This window comes from Mirounga leonina, unplaced genomic scaffold, assembly GCF_011800145.1.
Source record: "Mirounga leonina isolate KUSES-001 unplaced genomic scaffold, KU_Mleo_1.0 Mir_174, whole genome shotgun sequence".
Classification (NCBI taxonomy): domain Eukaryota; kingdom Metazoa; phylum Chordata; class Mammalia; order Carnivora; family Phocidae; genus Mirounga; species Mirounga leonina.
In genome coordinates this window covers 16,401,993-16,426,667 of record NW_023270451.1, presented here as the reverse complement: position 1 = coordinate 16,426,667, position 24,675 = coordinate 16,401,993, and the positions used below count along the sequence as shown (strand labels likewise).

The following is a 24,675-nucleotide window of genomic DNA, read 5'->3' as shown; positions in this document are numbered from 1 at the left end:
GTTATTAGTTGGAGGCTGCATTTGGGAATATGATTGTCCATATGTCGGCTCATTATGGATCCAAACACCACTCAGAAACCAGAGTGACCTGGTCCGTAGACCCAGCTACATGCTCCTGGTGGCAGATATGTCACCATGGTGTCAGTGGTGAATGGCTAGATGCCAGCAAACTTGGGATCTGATAACTCACTCCCCCACTTAGAGAGCAGACTTCTGCATCAAATGGCTTCCTCAGGACATGTCTCCAGTGAAAGAATGTGATGGCTAGAACATTCGGTGCCCTCAGCAACTGTATTTTCACAGTAATTATTTCCTTTATATTCCATTGACAACTAACAGATCAGCATTCTGGTTGTAAGTGTCAAGTTCAGTGTGCTAAGAATCAAGTTTCTGTGCCCACAGGGCTTAAAGCCAGATGCTAGCCCAGGAGCAAGTCACCCAAACCCTGATGCTCAACCATGAGGTCTCTAAGGGACACACCAGGAGGCCTTCTTTCCTAGTTGCACCCCTTTCTCTCACCTTGTCAATCTTCAAGCTGGAAAAATTGATGCTATAACATCAATGAATACCTTTTTAAGTTCTTCCTCATCCAAAGAATACTATCAGATGAACCTTTTACAAAATATAATTGGCAGTAGGTTTATTAATGAGTGCTATAAATACTGAGTACCTATTATAAGCAAAGCACTGTGCTAGGTGTGGTGGAGAATCCCAGGCTGAAAAGGATAGGGTGTCAGCCCCCGAGCTTGCAGTCCAGGAGAGGACATACAGACACAATAACTTTCTCAAGAGGCAAACCGTCCTAACTGCTGTATTGGAAGTATCAACTACACTGTACTGAGAAAGGAAAGTTTAATTGCAAGGACAGGCTCAGAAAAGTCTTCTTGGAAGATGTGAGGTCTGAGCTAACGCCACAAGATACTCTGGGGAGAGCTGCAATTCAGGCAAAGGAAGGGTTGGCTCAAAAGTGCTGGGAACAGGCCTCCATGTGGCTGAACATCTGGGTCTTAGCAAGTATGCCATGGAACTTAAGACCAGATGGCTGGGCAAGAGCCAGACTGGGAGGACTCCAGGTTCTAAACTGTAGAGTTTGAGAGTGCAGGGGTGCTTTGCCCCATAGGTTATCATGATGAATTAAATCTTTAAACCCCTTATAGCTATAGCTTTTGAGCTCCTCCTATACAGAAAGACATATCAATCCAATTGCATAATTACATATTATTATTCAATATTATATAGATATATATCAACAATAAGGTATCTGCGTCATCATCCCTCCCTTTCGTTTGGCTTGTTTCTTTCGAACGATTTAATCTACCTAAATTAAAACCTCCAAATTCAAGATCACCCGCTATGGGCCCCAAGAGAACCCAAGGCTTCCAGATAGAGGGGGAAAGATGTCAAACTCTTAGGCTGAACTGAGACAAAATGGCAACTGGAGAAATGCCTCGAAGTCCAGACCAGGTAGTGTTTTCGCAGCCACTCAGAGCTGTCTGGCTCCTTCAGGAGACGCATCCTCCTCAGTCTCTCTAAACTTCCATCTGCCTGGAATGCACAGATTCTAAGGACTCTGGGGGAAACCCTTGAAAACTCCCGCAGGCTGATACCATTCAGCAACATCTGCAGCAACCGCCGCGGTAGAGCGCCGGAAGTTCTGGTTCTTCCAGTTGCCCGGGATTCCCAGTTTGAACTCTTCCTGGAAACGCTCTCTCCACCGCTCGTCTTGCGAAATCTAGCGGGCCCTCCCCTCCGCCCTCTCCGGCCTCTTATACTCTCGAGAGGCACCACCCGCAGCCCTGAGCGGAGCTGCAGCCGACGGTGGCCGCCTCGCCTCCCAAGCACTTCCCAGCAGGTGGGTCCCGTCGCCGGCTAGTGCCTCGTACCTTTCGCCACGCTGCCCCGCTGCCTTATCCGCTTCAGCCCAGCTTGAGCCCCCGCTTCCAGGACCTCACTCCCCCGCCAGCTCGCACCGGCAAGGAGGTGCGGGCAAACTCCCCGCCGCGCCCCCGCGCCCCTCTCCAGGAAAGGCCATCCAAGAGTGTCGCGCGATCGGTTAAGCAATTCCGCAAGCATCTAGCTTCCTGGAGTTTTATCTTTCATCCCTGCCCGAGGGTGCAGAGAAACCCGAAGGTGGAAGACTTAGGGTTTGTATTCCTCTCCGTACCTTGCTTCTGGACGAGAGCAATCTTGTGACGCTCACCGAGAAGGGAGCCTGGAAGAATGTGGTTTTGGCAATCTCCGCAGTCTCAGATCTTCACCAAGAGCTGAAATTTGTCCTGAGACCTGCAACCACTTCGGTCCTAGACCTTGATTTAAATTTCCTTCTGTAATTTCGTGATTGCTTTTCCAGAGAAATATTGTTTGAAATGTAATTTATTGTGAAGAATAAACATAGCCTGGTTTCCCTGTTTGTCCAGAGGCAGCTAGAAAGTTGTTTTTTTTTTTTTTTTCCCTCCTGATGGTAATGTAGGAACTTTTTAAAAAGATGACCGGTGTAATGAAGGTGAATTGGATGGAGAATAGGGGAGGGAAGTTGGAGAATTCTACTCCTAGTTCTAACTAGCAGCTCACCACCTCAGCCTCCGTTTCCACATATGTAAAATAAAAGGCTACTGGACCAGATGATCCACAAAGTCCAATACTCTAACTCTAACAAGGTGAAAATCCATGACCAAAGGCGCTTGCTGGTTTGAAATCTATTGAAAATCTCATTAATGCAATAAGCATAACTAAGTAATTGCTTTCTTCATAATAATGCAAGTTTCATTTTTATAGGGATACTACCCAGTTGTGGAGCATCTCTTCCCACACAAGTATCTTAGACTTCTACCACATTTATCATTCAGAGAATATTCTCAGCTTTCAAACCCATTCTTCAGTTGTGCTATATGAGAATGTCCTATTCCCTATAAATGGCAGTCATATAAATGTCACGCACATGAAAGAACATTTTTTCTGATACAGTAGGTGTAATTTTTATAAAATGGCACATTTATTTGAAGCCGTAACTTTTTTGAGATATGGCCTTTTGCAAGGCCCGGAGTTTTTCAGAATGCTGTGATTTAGCACAGGATGAAATTCCACCTGCCTGTATCCTACCTGCATGGCAAACATTGCCAACCCAGAAAATGGGATGGAGCTTTCCCCTATTTATCAGGCTTCGAGGTTGTAAAGTAAATGGTACATGTGTACAGAGAAATTGGGTCATAGCACTTTCTCCATCGGCAACATTTATGGTCCTGCTGAAGTTCACATAGAAACTTCAGGTTCAGAAACTGATGTGTACAAGATGTGACCCCTACCTTGAGAATAATTTCCAGACTTCCGCGTTGCTTAAGCTTGCTAACTGTTGTTAGACGTAACCAAATAAATTTGTATAAGCCTGTTAATAAATTGAAAACCTGGGGCCTTGAGCCTTGTTCTGAACAGTTTTAAGAAAAATAGATTCATATGTCATAGAATTTCAAAATGGAAGCAACCCTGGGCACTCTGCTCTTCCCTGTCTCCTAAAGGACCACCCCTAGTCACTCTACCATTGTTAATGCCATTATTAAAAGGACATAAATTCTCCTTTTAAAGTCTCCCAAGTAGCTGATCTCCCACAGAAAAACAATCCAATGTTTCATGATCCTCACCATCTGCTTCTCTTTATAAGTCAGTTGGATCTTTTGTCAACTGCTGTTTAAAAATCATTTCCTTTTAAAATCTTAAGAAGGCTAATAAGCTATGGTCAAATATATGTACATAATCACCCTTCAAACTTGAAGACTTGCTAGGGTACCTTGTAGCTCGTTTCCTCTGGGTTGTCCTCCAAGAAGGAGGTTATATGCTAAGTGCCTGCACCCACATCTACCTATAATTCTTACTCTAAGATTCTACACAGGCTATGAATATGTAGTTTTCTGGGTGGGAGGGTTTTTTTGAAGTTATAGTTCCTCCAGAAATAACAGAAATAAGACTTTACAAATATAAGAGCTCTGAAGTCACCTATTTGACTTTGTTCTTTGTAAATCCAAAGAAAATGAGTCATTAGTTAATGATGAAGACTTTCTGAACAGTTCTGCATGATGTGTTAAACCTATTCAAGATACTTTGAATGACTTTTAGGACATTTCCAAAATGATCTGAATTAACACTTGTTTTTTTGTTGACAAGAAATTAGTCCTGGAAGGAATAAAGCCAAGTAAGTAACTAAAGGATAATTAATGCTTAAAACAATGCATGATAAGAAAACATACTTGGCCTATATACATAAACAATTTGTTCTTCCAAAATCATTAAGGAAAAGAGAACAAAGAATGCTTGTACTGTTTGAAGATCATCTTTCATAAATATATCACTAAAAAAAAAAATGTACTATTCTACAAGTATTTCCACTCTATAACTAGGCAGGACATTGACATCCTGATCCAAATGCTTCTCCACAATGTCCCAGAAGAGTTTATTACACCATGTGTGAGAGTTCTTACCACATTGTACTTTGACAGTCACAGATTTCTGAAAAACTTATTTTGAGAGAAATATGTTTCTTTTAAATGTAGACTATATGAGCAATCCTAATGTCAGGCTAAAGTAAAGTCCACTTTTCATCTTAAAAGGAAAAAAAAATGTGTGTGAAGGGTAATTTTGAAAAGTTAGGAACTATAATTTAAAAAAAAAAGAAACCTAAGAGGTAGCAATATCACTATATATCACGCCTCACAGAAGGTTATTAGAACACAAACTAGGTATTCTCTTTTGCCTCAGCTCCATATACAGAAGGGGAAAAAATAGCAAGGGGCTCCAATCAGGCCTTCAGTGATGATGGCACCAATGCTGGGAATACGAGGGGGACAATTAACGGTCCACACTGATTATGCATGTTTCATCTAAACCTGCTCCTTTTGAAGAGTGTGGAAACAGCTTTGAGCCCAAGTTAAAAAGTGGCTGAAGACATTTTGCACAGACTTTAGTATACTTTCTTGTCCTGTTTCCCAGGTAAATTATTGCCCATTCTTTAACATGGGGTTCACGGTGCACCTTCCTGTGCATGGGTCCTTACACATCGCATTATAGCAGTTTGATTCTGTGTCTACATCGTCCCCAAGACTGGAGCACAGCACAGCACCTGGCACAGAGTCTGTTCAAAAAGTTTACTGAAAACATGAAACCCTACCAAGACATTGATCAAACTGATCTTGATTTTTGGAATATGTGAACCCTTATGGCTGTAGCAGGTTATGAGCCTGGATGCCCCGTGTACTGTACTACTTAAGGTCAAAGTGTCCAGATTTCGACTACTTGCCATTTGAGGAGAAGCATGAACTTGCCGTGTACTGTACAGTACATATAAAATAAATAGTGCGAATTATTGTAAGTATTTTTAAAAAGAAGGAAGAAATTGCAGGAACCTTGGTGTTTCTTCTCATTAACCTTAATTTTAGTAATCTTATTATGTTGCTATACTGGGTAAGTTTCATAAAAAAAACTGTAACTATAATACTTTAGAGTCTAATTCATTTTAAAGAGTGATATAATACGATTAAGGCATTTGACTGAGGTCATGAAAATTGGAATATTGAATTTTTAACGGTTTTAATTAGTTTAACTTAAGTAAAACACGTTAGCCCTTCTTTAATACCTGAAAGCATGGCATAAGCTACAAAACCTATGAACAGTTCAAAAGAATTAAGTTATAGCAAGTCATTCTTATACAAAAAAAAAAAAAAAAATGATTATGCTCCCAGTTATTTCTTCATAGGAAAGGAAAGGATGTTGAGGAGAAAGCAGTTCGCAGGTTGGCAAATGGTTCAATTCAGTTAATGATGAAAGGTGCCAGTTGCCTCTGTTTTTCCCAGACTGTGATGTCCAGTTGTGCATTCTTGAGGCATATCTGGAAAATGGGAAGGTATGTGTTTGGGGATGGTAGTACACAAAGAGGCCCCTGTCTCTATCTCCCTGAGGGAAGCAGGAGTCTAGAAGAATCAGATTCCCAGCCAGCACTGTGTTCATTCCATGTGTGGGGTGGAGAGGGTGTAGGCCCTTTGCTGGGGTAAGAGGGAGCCAACACAGACCCTGTTTTCATTAAAGCCTAGGAGCCTTCTGAGAAGGGAGGCCCCTAAGGAGAGAGATTTAGGTCTAAGGTGCAGACAGGACTGGGAAAATGTATTATCCTATCAGCCAAATTATTTTCCCATTTCCCTGGTCATGTGCCATTCTTGGAGAGAGGGGATGAGAGGGAGGGAAAGAGCCAGTGGAGTGCTGGTAAGTGGCTCTCTAAGGAAAGAAAAAAAAAGTCCTGATTTGTAGCATTTGGTGATTTCTGTGGCGTGGAAACTCCCACCCATGGCTGAGTTCAAGCCCTCACCTGGCAAGCCAGTCTCTAGCTATACCATTGAAAAGAGCTGAGATTGAAAACCAAGGAATTTAAAACAAGGAGCTGTCTCATTAAAAAAATACTTTAAACTAGCACAGCTCTCATGCTTGTATATCAGAATATAACACAAGGAAGGGGGAGGGAGTTTTAAGAGCACTTTGTCCCCTGGGGTAAGACAAGGAGACGCTGCAAGGCCAGATCCTGCCCTGAAGCTCAAGCTGATCAGTCTTGGCAAACATTAGAGGCATTATGGCCACTGGGGAGTCCTTGCCTCTCACAGCCAGCTTAGAAATAGAAGAAAATGATACCCCAAAGATGAAGGAGACTATATTCCTAAGAATGTGTAAATCACTCCCAGGAGATTTCTTTCTTTCTTTTTTTTTTTTTTTTTTTGATTTATTTATTTATTTGAGAGAGAGAAAACACATGCACTCGAGAGCCAGGGGAGGGGCAGAGGAAGAGGAAGAGAATCTCAAGCAGACTCCATGCTGAGCACAGAGCCCAAGGAGGGTGGGGGGTGGGGAGGCGAAGGCTTGATTTCATGACCCTGAGGTCATGACCCAAGCAGAAACCAAGAGTTGGACACTCAACCAACTGAGCCACCCAGGTGCCCCACCCCCAGAAGATTTCTAAAAAAACGGTAAGAAGATAGATAATATGAAGCAGAATGGAGTTCCATCAGCAGGGACTTCAAAGTGGGATCAGATCCACAGCAAAATTCCTCTACCCCTAAACTAATTTGGCAATTATCAATATTCATATAATTCTCAGTGGCCTCAATATGAAGATAAATGACTATTCATAGGAAATTTACTGAAACAAAGTTCATTCAAAATTGAAATGATCAGGGGCACCTGGGTGGCTCAGTCGGTTAAGTCTGCCTTAGGCTCAGGTCACCATCTCCAGGTCCTGGGATCGAGCCCCAAGTAGGGCTCCCTGCTCACTGGGGAGTCTGCATCTCCTTCTCCCTCTGCCCCTCCCCCCTGCTCGTGGTCTCTCTCGAGTGCTCTCTCTCTTACTTTCTCAAATAAATCAATAAAATCTTCAATACAAAAAAATGGAAATGATCAAATCTCTTGCTAAATGTCTCTGGCCACAGTAATCCTAAAAAAAGCAAAACCCACTAACTGACACTAAATATTAAGTGGGTTGTTGCAATCACCAAATTATCCAATCAGCAAATGCTCGTGTAGTGTGTACAAGCCAAATGCCACCTAATCAGTGAGATAGAGTTGTTTTTCTGATGGTGGCAGTCCAGATTCTGTCCTGATGCTGAATCTTTGGTGAACTACAGATTCCTATGAAGTTGTTCAGCATTTAGAAGGTAAATAGAGGTCAAAGCAAATTAACTCAGACTGGACTGAACTCCTGACCTTGTTGTCATGAGCCCCAGGCTTTAATCAAATGAACTAACTAGCCTCGTCAGTGGATAATGAACCTACATGATAAAATTCTTGGCCAGGGAATCATAATACAATCCTCATTTATCTCAACAGATGCAGCTGAGATCTAAATGCGAAAACTTGTATTAATAGATTTTTGAATAAACTAGAATTTCACGAAGAACTTAAATTAAAAATAAATAATTTTTCTCTTAAAATACAATTAAGATAGATAACAGAGATCTGCATCTCTTTGCTGTCTTGGTAATCCATTGGGTGATAGTGAAACGTTACTAACAGAATCACTGTAGTTATAGCACAGGCCAAAGCTAGTTCTAGTTATTAGCAATTGCTGAGGAAGTATATATCCCTATAGAACATAAATGTGAATGTTAGATTTAGTTATGCTCTTGTGACTTGATCAAACCATACAAGTTAAGACTACTGTTTCCTTTTGTATTATTCTATTGCCTAGCATAAAAACAAATCATCAGTAAACTTGGTTGCTCTAAGATAAATAACATTTTCTTACAAAACAACTGAAATAATTTATCAATTTTTCAGCAACCAACCTGCAGTGGGTTAGTTATTTAGATGCTGGATATGTTAGTATGTGACTCTTACTAACAGAGGTACTTCTAATACAGAGGCTAAAATAAGAAATACACTATTATATTTTCAAATAATATATAGACACTGAAGACTGAATGTCAAAAAAGAAAACAATTAGTAGAAAAATCCATTGATTATAGACATGTTACATTTTTCATAAGCTGCAATCAGAGATCTTTTTAAGCCAAGGTCTTCTGATTTTGCTGCAATAATATATACCTGTCAGAAAAGAATATGGGCTTAAATGTGAATATGCTTGCTTTCCCTGAAGAACCTTGATCTCACTAAATACAGAAATAGCTCAATGAATAAATTGGATGGGTTCATGTGTTAGTGGAAGGTTTTAAATTTTTTAAAATATTTTTGCTTTCCATTTGTCCCTGGGATATATTAAAACAAATGTTCTAATCACAAAAAGACTGGCACCTTTGCAGAACTCCCTCCTGCCCCTATGCCTTGTGATGAAAGGAAATATTTGATGGATGGGCTTCACTCAGCTTATTACAAATATGTTGTCAAGTCATGCAGGGCTTTCAGGTTGAAATTCAGAAGGAATAATAAAACAGAAGGAAGGACTAAAAAAAAAAAAAAATCCCTGTTTGCAGGCCTCAAATTAAAATGAAAAACTGCGTCACATCTTATAGTGTTTAAAAGTGTTATTTTTATTCTAACTCCCCAGAAAGGGCCAAGGCAGATCACTGGATTGTGTGTGTTATAACCCCAGTAGAAATATACGTGTGCAGTGGGGATACTACCTGTGGAAGAATTCAACATCTTGGACGAACAATCGTTTCAGAATTCAAAGCTGAATTCTTAAGCGGGAATTATCTTTAATAATGATTTCATCCAAATGTTAATGAAGGAGTGTGTGGCCCTTCATATAATTCTCAGTGGCCTCAATATGAAGATAAATGACTATTCATGGGAAATTTACTGAAACAAAGTTCATTCACTCTCACTAATGTGAGATTAGTATTCAGGAGTACCCTAGGAGATCAGTGGGGGGATTTGATCCAACGGACTTTGTGGCTCATGAAGAACAACTTGTCAAGGTTTACTTGAGATGGTTACAGAGCAAAGCCTACATGACTCTGATACAAGCCCTGAGTCTGGCTCCCTTGATTCTCTTCTTTGTGGGGCCTGCACACTCATTCTTACCTCTGGTTTTCATAAAAATAGGAATTCTCGCCTCTCAGACTCAGCCAATGACTATTTCATGGAAAAAGTTGTTGTAAAGTAGGTGAAATGTTCCTGCAACTCCTCACAACCTCATCAACACCCTGCTTTCTCTCTGCCTTTTCCTTCCCCACCATCCGTCTCCAAAAAAGATAGCCTTCTCTTTTTTCATTTGTAGTGGTTCTCAGTCCTGGGTGCTCCTTAGAACTGATCGCTTGTTTGGGTTGGGGTTTTTGTTGTTGTTAGTTTGTATGTTTGTTTTCTTTGTTTTTTAAAATACAGATGTCTGGGCTCTACCTCAGACCAACTGATTCAGAATCTCAGAGGGTGCCCTAGCATTTAATGTCTACCTAGCTGATTTTAATGTGTGACCAGGGAAGAGAACCACTGTATCAGGCCATTAACTGAAAGCTAACAGGCAATGGTTCACAATCTTGGTTCAACAGTAGAAGCATCTGAGGGAGTTTTTGGGGGAAAAAAATGCCCAGGCTCTATCCTAGACCAGTTGATTGCGACTCTCCAAGAGTTTGGTCATCTATATTTTATAAAAGTTCTCTATGTGATTCTCATGTGCACCATGGTTGAGAACCACTGTTTCTAGTGTAAACCTTTGTGGTGGTATTTGCATTTTATAAACCTTAGTGATTCTAAGAAGTTGCTTTGATGGTCGAACAAAAGTCTGGAGAGTGGCAGGGAGACATCTGTCTGTCTGTCTATACCACCTCATGGCTCCTCTCCCTGCATTCCAATCCAAACCAAATTCTATAAATGGGTCTTTCTTTGTACTTATAGTTCCTTATGGTTCCCAACACACTATTTCAATTACCCAAAATTGTGTTGTGATGATAGTTTTGTCTCTATAGTTCTTTCCATGATTACCTCCAAACCTTTTTAGAGAAACTTTTTTCTGCATTTTTAGTTTGTATAAATATGTAAAATTGGGTAAGCTAAAAAACAAATAATATAATACTGTGTATAGCTAAGATTGAACTTTTATATAAAATAATTTAATTTGTATTTTCTATAAATTTCTCATAATATAAGATAAAAGAGGGGCGCCTGGGTGGCTCAGTCGTTAAGCGTCTGCCTTGGGCTCAGGTCATGATCTCAGGGTCCTGGGATAGAGCCTCGCATCGGGCTCCCTGCTCGGCGGGAAGCCTGCTTCTCCCTCTCCCACTCCCTCTGCTTGTGTTCTCTCTCTCGCTGTTTATCTCTCCCTGTCAAATAAATAAACAAAATCTTTAAAACAAAACAAAACTAGGCAGTCTGGGTGGCGCCTGGGTGGCTCAGTCGTTAAGCGTCTGCCTTCAGCTCAGGTCATGATCTCAGGGTCCTGGGATTGAGCCCCACATCGGGCTCCCTGCTCGGCCGGAAGCCTGCTTCTCCCTCTCCCACTCCCCTTGCTTGTGTTCCCTCTCTCGCTGTCTCTCTCTCTCTGTCAAATAAATAAATAAAATCTTAAAAAAAAAAAAAAAAAGAACTGAGTGCCAGAAGATGAAAGGATAAGCACTTATTCATGGAGTCCTGTCCCCCATTGGTCTATGGTGGCCGTATGGGTCATACATGCCTGAATGCTAAGCAAGTGCAGGTATCAGAGAGGCCTCAGGACAAGAATCAAGAGATAGAAGATGTGAGTCCCCAAAGTGAGCCTCTGTTAGGCAGCGGAAGTTCAGCAGAGCTCCATTACTACCCGGTAACTGGAAATAGAACCAGGAGGATTTGAAGAGGAGCTCAAGATGTGGCAAACACCATTATCAACCTTAGAACTTCTATAACTTGGGGGCGCCTGGGTGGCTCAGTCGTTAAGCGTCTGCCTTCGGCTCAGGTCATGATCTCAGGGTCCTGGGATCGAGTCCCGCATCGGGCTCCCTGCTCAGCAGAGAGCCTGCTTCTCCCTCTCCTACTCCCTCTGCTTGTGTTCCCTCTCTCGCTGTGTTTGTCTCTGTCAAATAAATAAATAAAATCTTTTAAAAAAAAAGAACTTCTATAACTTGATAAGGAGTAAATAACTGCCCAATGGGATGACTATATTTCTTTCTAAGTCAATCAGTAATATTTTAATATCTCCTTACTGTCTTTGTACACAATTTGTCCAGTGATGTCTCTGAAAGTTTAAGAAAGTGAAAATAATTTCAATGGTTGCTATAACAGCCCAAGTGTGTTACACTGGATTGCCAAGCTGCATTGTAAGAGGGAAATGTTAAAATGAGTAAGAATTACAAATGAGAGAAATTCACACTTGAGCTGTTTATACATCTGTTTTGATAAACTCATATGTTCTAAAGCCATTTCATATATGGTTTTATTTATAAGAAATAAGTGGGAAAAGCAGAAACTTCTTAAGAATTATTGAATGCTATTTCAGATAAATTTTATATATTTCCAATGATCAGTTATAGAAGCATAATTAATCCCTAATTTACAGAATTTATATAAAGGTTACATTAATTAGGTAATCAATAGATTTGAAAATTAGAAAATCACTACATTATTTGAATAATCTATTAATGAGAGCCAATTTACTGAGTACTTACTATGTCTTAAGAACTGTTTTAAGATACATTAATTCATGGGGCACCTGGGTGGCTAAGTCAGTTAAGCATCTCACTCTTGATTTTGGCTCAGGTCATGATCTCAGGATTGTAAGATCGAGCCCCTCATGGGGCTCCACGCTGGATGTGGAGCTTGCTTGGTATTCTCTCCTCCCCACCCCTGCCCCATCCTGCACCATCTCTCTTTCCTCTCTCTCTTTCCCTCCCTCCCTCTCTAAGAAAAAAAAAAAAAGATACATTAATTCATTTAATCCTCACAATGTATCAAAAGTAGGTACTATCAATCTCTCATTTGAAAGATGATGAAACTAAGACACCAAGAGTTTGTGTAACTTACCCAAGCTGATAGTGCTAGTAAGAGTTGGGACAAAAAAATAGTGCTGTTTAGTGAATATCTCCATTTAAAAAAAAAGTTTATGACAGGTTAGAATAAATTAAGGTAGTGGCCAAATCGTCAAAACAGACTCCAGAATCACTCTCTCTTTGCAATGATTAAGATGATCCAAGTGAAAATATGTCAATAAAGATATCATCCATCTCATTACAGAACACTGGTAACTTTATCAAATCTGTATTTTGCTTGCAAATGTTCATCTGAATGTAAGAGAGAGAAAAACAATATATGAGGGAAAAACACTGGATAAAAAGTGTGGGGATAGTCAGCCAACTAACATTCTTTGAACACATTCACAATAATCAAGGCATCATTCACCAGTTTGAGAGTTTGAGTTCTAACAAGTAGGTGTTTACTGATTAGCAACTAACCAATATAATATAAATTGCTAAACTAGTTTGCATTTGCAGATGCTACGAAAAATTTCCCTAAGGCCCAGCTATGTTTCCATATGAGAGGCCCTGTATCATACCCTTCTCTGACTCAATTCAGGGTATCAGTCACCAGCTAGTTTTAAAAATGATTCAGTTGTGGTGATTAATTCAATTATTCAAAGAGTTTCTGTGGAAGTACAGGGAAGTCTTATAACTGCCCAATGGAATGACTATATTTCTTTCTAAGTCTTTGGATAAGCTCAGGTAAGAATATAGGTATTTTCTGTAGGCTACAATGGAAAGGGCAAATTTCTGACATCCCATTAAAAAGGGCAAGCTTCCTATGCTCTGCAATCGGCATGAAATCCACCATGGAAGAACTGAAGAGTGACTACAACTGGCTTAAAATTCCACAGCAAATTCACTGAGGGTTACTTTAAACCCATTTGGGTGAAAGAAGTACTGTCTTTACAACATCTTCCCGACTTCTCTCCTGCTCCCTTATTCTTCCCAGTGGTTTCACTTTAATCACTCAATTTCCTCTTCATTATGTGCCCCACGCTGTGCCTGGCACACAGAGCAAACAGCTCCTTCCAACACCTACATTCCATCTTTCTAATATCACTCAACAAATTTTTCAAGAAGTGCCTAGTCCATCATAGTCCATGCTCTTGTTAGCACGGGGCATATGTTACTGAACAAAAGAGACCAAGAAAGGAAAAGGTTAACTGAAAATTTACAGTAAATAATAAATGTTATTTAAAATAAATAATTTTTTGAGAAAAATTCATTACTGAAAGGAAAAATAATATTCTTCAGAATAACCTAAATTATTTTATTGGACCGTAGGAACTTTGAGAACTTTTATTTGGTTTGTTTTTAATTTAAATTTCAAAAGCTTTTAAAAAGTAACTCACATGCTTTATAACAGTATTTCAGTTTAGTTTTAACTTGCATTTCTTTTATTTTGGGTAAGATTAAGATTTTTTTTTTACTATGTTATATCACCTTAGGATGAAAGTCAACTTATATCCTTTGTCCAATTTCAATTGGGCAATTTTTTTTTTAATTTGTAGGAGTTAAAAATATTTTTTGCTGTTTGGTGATGATCTTCTGACTTTGCTTACAGTGGTTTCTTGCTTTGCAGGTATTATTTATTTTTATGTAATCACAGTTTTATGTAATATATATGATAATTTTTACTTTTAAGTTAGATACTAGATTTTAGGTTGAGAGATATACTTTGTATTTTTATTTATCCCTTTATTCTTTAATGGTTTCAGGGATTTGTGGTATAGGAAAAGGGCCTTTTCCCTCTAAAGTCATAAAAGAATTCTCCATGGTTCCTTCTAGCTTTATTATAGTTCTACTTAAAATAGATACATACATACATACATAATTTAAATCTTTAATATATTTTAAATTTACCTTGGAGGGGAGTATGACATATAGATTCAACTTTTTCTTCCAATTGACTATTTAGTTGTCCTAATATTTGCTCCTGAATAATCCATCTTCTTCTCACTGACTTGAGATGACATCTTTATCATATGTGCTTAGGTCAATTTCTGAATTTTTTACTCTATTTCACTGACCATTTTCTATTCCTGTGACACTGCTATATTATTTCATTATTTTAGCTTTATAATATTTAAATATTTGATAAAACTAGCCCCCTATTCATTACTTTGTTTCTCAGAATTTAGAGATTAAATTAGGGAAAACTGACATCTGCATAAAGCTGAGCCTGCCCATCCAGGAACATGCTGTACCTTTCCATTTACATAAATCTTCTCTGGGTCTTAATGGAATTTTACATTTTTCTTCATATAGATCTTGTACCTGTCTTCTTATCGTGTTACATTTATTCCTAAATATTTTCCTATTTTGTTGCAGCTTTAAGTAGGGCCCCTTCTATCAAATCTTCAAACTATAATTTTTTTTATATGTGAAGAATATTGATATTAATTGGGTTCCTAAACAAGATGTTGGATTGATTTTATATGTATGGTACTTCTTCAGTTGACTTTCTCGAGTTTTCTAAGACTACAGTTTCATCATTCACAACCCCTTTTGAATTTCTATACCTCAAATTTTTTTCTGTGGTCTAGTTGTGTTAGCTAGAATTTCCAAACAATAATAACTAAATTGGTCAAAGCAGATACGTTCGTCTGGCTTATGGTCTGTCTGGCTTATCACTTTATTGGGAGTGTTTCTAGTCATTTTTTTTTTTGTGTGTAATTTTCTTTTAAGTTAGATACTAGATTTTAGGTTGAGAGAGATATTTTGTATGTTAAGGAAATACCTATCTGTTTCTTTTTTTACTGAGTCAAAAATAAATGTCAAATTTTAATATATGCCCATTTAGCATACATAAATATGACTGTATTATTCTCCTAGATCTTCCAATATGGTAAGCTATATCAACAGATTTTCTAATATTGAATTTACAGAACTCATCTTTACATTCCTAGAATAATCCCCATTTGATCAATGTGCATTTTCTCTTAACAAGCTGCTGGATTCTGTTCGCTAATGTTTTACTTAGGATTTTTTGTATCATGAAACATAAGTAAATGGCTCTACAGTTTCCTTACTAGTGCATTCTTTGCTAGATTTTGCTCTGAGAACACTTGGAACTGTTAAATGTTGGACAAAGGCAGTATCGTTGCAACACATAGTTTAAAGCATCCACCAGTAAGTGTCCTGGTTTTTCACTGCATCTCTTTATCCAACAGAAGAAGTTTTTGACCAGCGATTTTGTTCAATCAGACACATATGAGAATATATACGACAATAATTTTTCCATGTTGAGCATTCATATTTTGTTGGCTATTTCTGTTATTATCTTTCAGTCATGGAAAAAACTTCTACAGATGCATTTCCTTCTACTATGAATTCTTCAGAAAAGCAAGAGACTATATGTATTTTTGGAACTGGAGATTTTGGAAGATCACTGGCACTTAAAATGCTCCAGTGTGATTACTCTATTGTTTTTGGAAGTAGAAACCCGCTAAGGTCCAGGTTGCTGCCCAACGGTGCAGAGGTCTTGAGCTATTCAGAAGCAGCCCAGAAATCAGACATCATAATCTTAGCAGTCCACAGAGAGCATTATGAGTTTCTCAAGGAACTAACTGAGGTGCTCAAAGGAAAAATATTGGTCGACATCAGCAACAACCTCAAAATCAATCAGTATCCAGAATCTAATGCAGAGTACCTTGCTCAGTTGGTGCCAGGAGCCCACGTAGTCAAAGCATTTAATACCATCTCAGCCTGGGCTCTACAGTCCGGAGCACTGGATGCAAATCGGCAGGTAAGATTAAATGATTAATTTATACTCAGTCTTTAAGAAGTGAATGTTTTGGGGCGCTTAGGTGGCTCAGTCAGTTAGGTGTCTGCCTTTGGCTCAGGTCATGATCCCAGGGTCCTGGGATCAAGCCCCACATCAGGCTCCCTGCTCAGCGGGGAGCCTGCTTCTCTCTCTCCTCCCCGCTCTTGCTCTCTCTTTCAAATAAATAAATCAAATCTTAAAAAAAAAAAAAAAGTGAGGGGCGCCTGGGTGGCTCAGTCATTAAGCGTCTGCCTTCGGCTCAGGTCATGATCCCAGAGTCCTGGGATCGAGCCCCGCATCCGGCTCCCTGCTCCGCGGGAAGCCTGCTTCTCCCTCTCCCATTCCCCCTGCTTGTGTTCCCTCTCTCGCTGTGTCTCTCTCTGTCAAATAAATAAATAAAATCTTTAAAAAAAAAAAAAGTCAATGTTTTAATGTGCACGTACCTCGAAGATGCCAAAATAGAATTCCAAAATAAAATACCCACTAAACATTTCTGATTGCTAATACATGCCGTGGATAATTTTCTTGGGTTTAACCAAGTAAAGTAGTCAATTGTTGTGAGTTATTTCCCATTGTTGGCACCCTCAGCTTTTAGTTTGATGGAACCCAATGCTGTCAGGCTCCAGAGGCCTCATGTAAGTACTAAAAAATAACACAGTTAGATTGTTGATGGATATCCTTTCCATTCCCATTACATTGTATGAAACTGGTTCCATTTATTCATTGAAATTAAAAGTAATCCATAACTGATGTAGCACCCACGAATACAGAAGAAAAATCAAACCATTCACCCTGTAGAGAACCAAGTCCTATTTTATCAGTCTGATATGCTTAAAACCACTCTCAACTTCAACCCTGGTACTTAACCATCCAGCACACGTGTGCAAGTTTAAAACATGTTGCTTCTACATCCTTGTTTGAAAAGCATGTCCCTGTTCTGCATGGTGCTTACATAGATTTTCAAAGTAATGATTAAAGAAAGAATAAGTATTATTTAATTGTTTATTAATTGATTATTCTCAACCAGGTGTTTGTCTGTGGAAATGATAGCAAAGCCAAGCAAAGAGTGATGGATATTGTTCGTACTCTTGGACTTACTCCACTGGATCGAGGATCTCTCATGGCAGCCAAAGAAATTGAAAACTATCCCCTGCAACTATTTCCAATGTGGAAGTTCCCCTTCTATTTGTCTGCTATTCTGTGTGTCTTCTTCTTTTTCTACTGTATTATAAGAGACATAATCTACCCTTATGTTAATGGCAAGAAAGATAGCACATTTCGCTTGGCTATTTCCATTCCAAATCGTATCTTTCCAATAGCAGCACTTACATTGCTTGCCTTGGTTTACCTCCCTGGTGTTATTGCTGCAATTCTGCAACTGTACCGAGGTACAAAATACCGCCGATTCCCAGACTGGCTTGACCACTGGATGCTTTGCAGAAAGCAGCTTGGCTTAGTAGCACTGGGATTTGCCTTCCTTCATGTCCTCTACACACTTGTGATTCCTATTCGTTATTATGTACGATGGACACTGAAAAACAGAACCATTACCCAGGTAAATCTCTACTTATTTATATTCTCCAATGTCTTAAATCAAAGAGAAATCTTGCTGCATCATATTCCATTTCACGATTAGAGAAAATCACTCTCCTAAGCATCTTTATTTTTTAAGTACTAGAGCTCCTCTCAGGTTTTGGTTGTTTTCTCTTTTGTTGTTGTTGTTTGGTTTGGTTTGGTTTGGGTTTTTATTGCTTGTTTGTTTGTTTGTTTTAATGAATTCAGTTGAGACCTTATACAACTATTGAGAAGGAAAGTTAGATTCCTGGGCTCACTTGCATCCAGATGTGTATTCCCAGGACTCACTGGGATACTGGCAAACTGACAGATCTGGGGGCTCAGGAAACCTAATAACACTTACTTGAATTCCTCGGGGAGGGGGTGCAGTCAATAAATGTAAACCAATGTGTTTTCAAGCTTCTATTTTTATGCATGCTACTTCCTTTTGGAAGTCAAAACCAACCATCTTCTAAGTAAGGGGGCTGTTCAAACCTGTGTCACAGGAAGGTAAACAAATTCACAGAAGGGTGCTTATAACTTCATTAATGTTTGACTTGCACAGAGCTGCTCTCAAGAACTAGAAAACTAAACAATTCTGAGCAAATGTCAAATACTATTTTCTGCATAGTCAAAAAATTCAGAGAGAATTAGCTCAGACAGTCTTAAAGCAGTCCCAGAGGAAGTGCTATCCATCCGTTCTAGTTTGGAAATAATTGGTTTTGATCAATCTTACTGCACTCTCAAAGTATATGAGTCGATAACTCATTGATGGTACTTCTGTGGATTTCTCTACATTATTTCCCTAAAAAATACAAGGGAAGTTCTTAGTAAGAGTCCCATTTGAGGGGCCTGATTTTTCTCAATCTGTGGTGTGACATACTTGATGGTATATTACAACAAAAATAAACATGAAAGAACCCAAACTTTGCGTGTGTGAATAAGCATACAAAGCAGAAAAACAGAATCCTGATACAATCATTTGAGAACATCAAGTTTTACTTGGGGAACAAGAAGCCATATGGTAAAGAAGGTTTAAGTAAATGTTTACTTTGTTTTAGAATTTATAGGGTCAATTAAAACTTTCTACACAACTCCAGGAGTCAACTATTATAATAAAGTCCCAGCAGAACCAATTACTTTTTCTACCAAGAAATATCATTTCCAAGTGTATTTTTCTCGACAGTTATTTTCAAGTGATTATTAAGAAATACATACAATTTATCTTGAGCAAATATACCATGCAGAGGTATTTTTCAGTCCCCTTAAAAGTTTGGGCAGTTTGTAAAAAATGTAATATTTAAAAATTGCTTATAATTTTTCTTAGGCAAAAGCCAAGACAGAAGATCCATTTAGCACCTCTACTGCCTGGCTTAATGATTCATACATAGCTTTGGGAATCCTTGGATTTTTCCTGTTTGTACTCTTGGGAATCACTTCCTTGCCATCAGTTAGCAACATGGTCAACTGGAGAGAGTTCCGATTTGTCCAGGTAAGGACTTCAAGATTTAATCTCCTTTATATTGCAAAAAAAGTCCGGCTTTATAAATATTTTCATTTTTCTCTCATACCATGCATAAATTTTCATCTTGCTCCTTCACTTCCCTAGCAATGTCACAAAAATAGAAATTGAGCCAAGTTCAAGTGAGAAAATGCTAAACTCTGGTACCAAAAGGCATACCATAATAGTTTTGTTTCCTAGCTGGGCATCACTTGCCAAGATCACTGCTTACTCCTAGAGCCACAGGTAAGAGTAGAGAGTGAAAAATACTAACAACTATTAAACTTTGTGTGTAGGGATGTGCTAGGCACAACGTGAAGAGAAACCCAAAGACAAAATTTCTACCTCTGACAATCAACCTTAGCATATGGACATATTGATACAAGAGAGCATATATTAAATATATATATATATTTATATATTATATATATATTAAACTCAAGTTTAAAACCATCAAAGCAAGCTATGTTAGACTGTTATCATACCAGACCCAGTGCTGGTCTATAAAAGGGAAAATTGCTGTTTCCCACATATCAACCACCAGACACCTCACTAAAGGCAGTTAGTTACTATTCTTATGGACCAGTAATACTCAAAGTGTGGTACCTAGAATCTCAGCATCACCTGGGGTCTTACTAGAGACACAAGTTCCCAGGCTCCCCCCAGACTTAACAAATCAGAAACTCCGGAGGTGTGGCCCAACAATGTGTTTTAACAAGTCTTCCAGATTATTCTGATGCATGCTTGTTGTGAACCAGTATAATAATAGAAAAGACCATTAGTAACTGAAATCAGATTTGAATTTTATAAAACGATTCAAATTTCAAAAGTCTTGCAGTTTCTCCCAGAGAACAAATGCAGTCAACATTTTCTCATGTTAACACCTTTAGTAAAGGCATTAAGACAGAAATAAACATTGAGCTTTAGAATTTAGGCCAAAACAAGCAAACAAAAGTAAAGTTTGCTAATTGTTCTTTATAGAATAGAAATTAGCTAGCATCTGCTTCTAGTCAGTAACATAAACGAATGTGGTACTTCTTGAGGACATGCTGTGTCTTATTCACCTCTGGCCTCCAGAAAATTTGATCAAGGAAAAAGTTTTACCACTGGGGAAGAAGCCAAGGTATATTATTTATTTTAACCCAAAAAAGTTTACTCTTAGCAAACTTTCCCATCCAGCCAGGTTAAAATGAAACCACCACTTAATCCCCTTCACCTATGTCACCCATCCTGGTAACTGAGGTACAGCACAGGGAATATAGTCAGTAATACTGGAATAACATTGTATGGTGACAGCTGGTGCCTACACTTATCGTGGTGAGCAGTACAAAATGTATAGAATTGTCGAATCAAGATGTTGTACATCTGAAACTAATAAAACGTTGTATGCCAACTATACTTCAAGAATAAAAAATTTTTAGAAGGATGAAATCAACATATCATTTGTAAGCACAATCTTTTTTTTTTAATGCAATATTTATCATCCCAAAGGAGGGTTAATGCTTTCTCCAGTACTTAGCAGAGTGTTCTAAATATTTCAGATGTCAAAGGTTTGTGGTTGGTAATAAATATCTTTCATGGCTTAGAGTGTTTCACTTTAAAATATAAATGTAGGGTGCCTGGGTGGCTCAGTTGATTAAGCGACTGCCTTCGGCTCAGGTCATGATCCTGGAGTCCTGGGATCGAGTCCCACATCGGGCTCCCGGCTCAGCAGGGAGCCTGCTTCTCCCTCTGACCCTCTCCGCTCTCATGCTGTTTCTCTCTCTCTCTCTCTCTCTCTCAAGTAAATAAATAAAATCTTTAAAAAAATAAAATAAAATATAAATGTAGTGTTAATGTATACATATTTTTTTCTTGCTTATATAGTCCAAACTGGGTTATTTGACCTTGATCTTGTGCACAGCCCACACCATGGTGTATGGCGGAAAGAGATTCCTCAGTCCTTCGAGTCTCAGATGGTATCTTCCTTCAGCCTACGTGATAGCGCTCATCATTCCCTGCACCGTGCTGGTGATCAAGTTCATCCTCATCCTGCCATGTATAGACAAGACCCTTACACGAATCCGCCAGGGCTGGGAAAGGAACTCAAAACAGACGTCAAATGGACAGTATTTGAAGCAAAGTTCAATTTAGTATTGTATATTTAGGGAAGACTACATAATGGGCACAGTTAAGAAAGCATTTTTCTCCCACCTTGGCCTGAAGTTTGTTAACAGAGAAGGAAATGTTGCCTGACTTTGAGAAATTGACAGATAGGAATAGAACACCATTTAATCTCAGGTTAGTGATGAACCTATGTAGGTTCCTGCCTCTCTTCTTCCCAGAGGCAGCAGGCTGAGGTCACACTGAGTTTTGTGGCTTCACACTAAAACATTTTTTTGTTATGGGCAACATGCATGACCTAATGTCTTGCAAAATTCAGGGGAAATACATGCAACTTCCTTCTCTGGTTCAAGGGCTGAGTGCAATGAAAAAGAAAACAGTAAGATGGTGGCCACTGATAAAGTCTTTCTGAGGTATGTCTGAAAAAGGGGGACAAATGAAGTAAAAGGAATGAAAATTTTTCTTACTGTTCTTTTTAAATGAAGGAGATCCTAAGTATTGCCATAGTGAATTCTATAGTTATATGTGCTCTTTGATTTTGCTTTTGCCAACATGGATGTGTACTGTGGAGAACTATTTTATAACACAACAAAAATATCACCATTGATGGGAAGTAACCATGGGTTGAATACATGCAAATCTATTACCATTGTCATAAGATTCTTCCTCTACAAGGAATACATGTAGGGAAGATTGAGTTCAAATTGAGAGATATCCACTGGATTTTTTCAATATATAATAAGCAAGGAAGGGTTGATAAAAGCCCTTGCACAATAAGGTGAAATAAGCCAGAATTTTAGATAGCAAGCTAAATAAATTTTGGAAAGTTGCACTATACAAGGTTTGTATGATTAAGGTATTATGGTATGCTTTATGAATAGTATATTCCAAATATTGTTCAATACTAATCATTTACGAAATGGATTTCTAGTATAAAAAAGTAGCTTCTATAATTTTTCAGGGCTTATTTTAATTTTAAGCAGTGAAATTAAATGAATAATGAAAGTATAAGTTTGACCAAGGCATAGATGAGAGAGAATTACATAAAATCTTAGGGTAGAAAGGTGTGAACAGTAGCTGAAATATGAGACATGCTTCTTTCTCAAATCTTTGCTGGAATGCAGGATGGTTTTCTCTGTTTTTCCTGTACTGATATTGCCATTAGCCTTCCTGGCTCATGCATGGAGCTGAAAGAGCCTCGTGCACCCTCTTCCCACAAACTGAAATAACCAAAAGGCCTTGAGACTGACATTTTTCTGCCTGCTCTATAAAGGCCATCTATTTTTCTTTTTTTTTTAACCTTTATTATCATATATTCTATGTGATACAAAATGATTAAAATATATTAAAACAGGGGCACCTGGGTGGCTCAGTCGTTAAGCGTCTGCCTTCGGCTCAGGTCATGATCCTGGGGTCCTGGGATCGAGCCCCACATCGGGCTCCCTGCTCGGCGGGGAGCCTGCTTCTCCCTCTCCCACTCCCCCTGCTTTTCCCTCTCTCGCTGTGTCTCTCTGTCAACTAAATAAATAAAATCTTTAAAAAAAAAATATATATATATATATATATAAAAACATCACCCACCATCCAGGATATTTCTCTACAAAACTTTTTGAAAATAGTTTCATCTATACTGTATAGTCAATTTTACATCCTTCCTTTTTCACTTAATGTATCAGTGGCTTCATTCTCTTACATGGTTTATGTATATTATTAGTGGCTGCAATATATTACATCAAATGGCCTTTTATTTAACCACTGCACTAATTAAACATATAGGTTATAACTGTTTTTTTACTAAAACAAATAACATTTCAGAGAATATTTTAGCACTTAATACTTTTTTCCATATTTTAAATTATTTCCTTGGAATACTTGGCAAGAATTGGGATTACAAAATTAAGAAACTCATAATAGCACTTGATATATATTGCCAAATTATTTCTAAATTGACCTTGTCAATATCATTGGCATTGGATGAGGGTGTTGGTTTCTTCATACCTTTTATAAATTTTGGTTTTTATCTCAGTTTGTGTTCACTGAGAAGGTACATAGAACACATGCTCCATTAATTTATCCTTGATCCACCTAAGCAAGGGTACAAAAAAACCTGGAAAACTGTGAGCAGAGCAGTGGTATATAGTGCTGAGCCTAGAGCATCAGTGGAAAAACAGGAAGAATGTCACTACTCATCCACTCCATTTTGTGCAAAAGGGCCAAATGTGCCAGTGTTGGAGCCTGCTTGTTGTCTAGAGAATGGTTGCTTCAACATTAAATACTACCCAGGCTGATGTAAAGAAAGTCTCTGGGGTTAACCATGTTCTTTGGTAAAGAGTTTTTACTGGGCCACAGTTCATCACTAAAAATAGAAAATGCCACACCTAGGTTAAAAATAAAAAAGCCTATCTAGAGTAAAAATCTACTTTAATAACCTAGTAAAAATGTTTTGCCTGGGTGGTTAATAGAAGCCATCCACACAGCCAGAAGCTGAAGAACACCTCCAGTGGTTTTGGTGTAACAACACCTTGGCAAACCTGACCCTCCGCATCAACCACAGGGCCTCCAAGCCCCATCAGTGGACCAGAGAAGCCAGTTTCCTCCCCTTGTCCCTCTCACCATCCTTCCTCCCCAAACCATCAAACCAACTTGATCCTCCTAACAGCTGACTCCTCCAGTTTACCTACAGTTGGAAAGAATGAGTTTGGAACAGATGGAAATACTGAACTGTATTCCTTTTAATAGGTCCAACCTGTTCTCTATAAAAAAAAGTTAGACTAAACTGCACTGTATTCTAGGAAAATTTTTAAGCTCACGGACCTTTTATTTTTGTATGTTCTCCCCATGGTAAGGGATGACTGCTTCTGTAAATTTGTACTCATTAAATGTTATTTTAAAAATATGTTCCAGTTTTGTTTAATTCCAGTTTTGACTCATCAGCATTCCAAAAAAAAAAAAAAGATTAAAAGCTTTTAAATCACAGCAGTTCCAGTATCTGGAAGTAAAAATACCTCCCTTCAGTCATAAGGAAAAGGAGAGGCAGTACATGAGCTTAAAAGCATATAAACAGATTTGCAGCTTCGTGCAGTATATGCTTGAGCTCAGCAGTGGGTGCACTCCAATATCCTCTGTGTCTCACTTTTACCCTCAGAGAGGGGAGAGCATCAGCTGGCCAAAACAGAGGTAGGGGTACATTATCCCACAATGGACTTTGGTAAGAAGTAGAAAAAAAAAAAAAATGCTTTCCTTCGTCCAGGTAGATGCTACCAGGATGGGGCTAATGACTTCACTAACGGACTGACTTCAGGTTGGATTTCAGCCTGCAGACCAGACATTAAATGTCCTGC

The 24,675-nt window shown here is 38.6% G+C and overlaps 1 protein-coding gene and 1 long non-coding RNA gene across 3 annotated transcripts; one reads left to right on the top strand and one right to left on the bottom strand.

The window, feature by feature from the left end:
• Positions 1-1,788: 1,788 nt before the first annotated feature.
• Positions 1,789-22,682, top strand: STEAP4 (STEAP4 metalloreductase). Its single transcript, XM_035020513.1, has 5 exons — positions 1,789-1,852; positions 15,701-16,158; positions 17,204-17,731; positions 19,058-19,222; positions 21,098-22,682. Exons 2-5 carry the CDS (start codon positions 15,703-15,705, stop codon positions 21,362-21,364), a joined length of 1,416 nt encoding a protein of 471 aa, XP_034876404.1. The 5' UTR covers positions 1,789-1,852; positions 15,701-15,702; the 3' UTR covers positions 21,365-22,682.
• Positions 5,845-17,590, bottom strand: LOC118020724. Of its 2 annotated transcripts, XR_004681991.1 has the most exons (4): positions 17,506-17,590; positions 16,063-16,140; positions 12,415-12,428; positions 5,845-5,872 (listed from the first exon to the last, which is right to left on the bottom strand). It is a non-coding gene; the product is annotated as an uncharacterized LOC118020724 (long non-coding RNA). The 2 variants fall into 2 exon arrangements; XR_004681990.1 differs by lacking the exon at positions 17,506-17,590 and having other exon boundaries at positions 16,063-16,187.
• Positions 22,683-24,675: the final 1,993 nt, after the last annotated feature.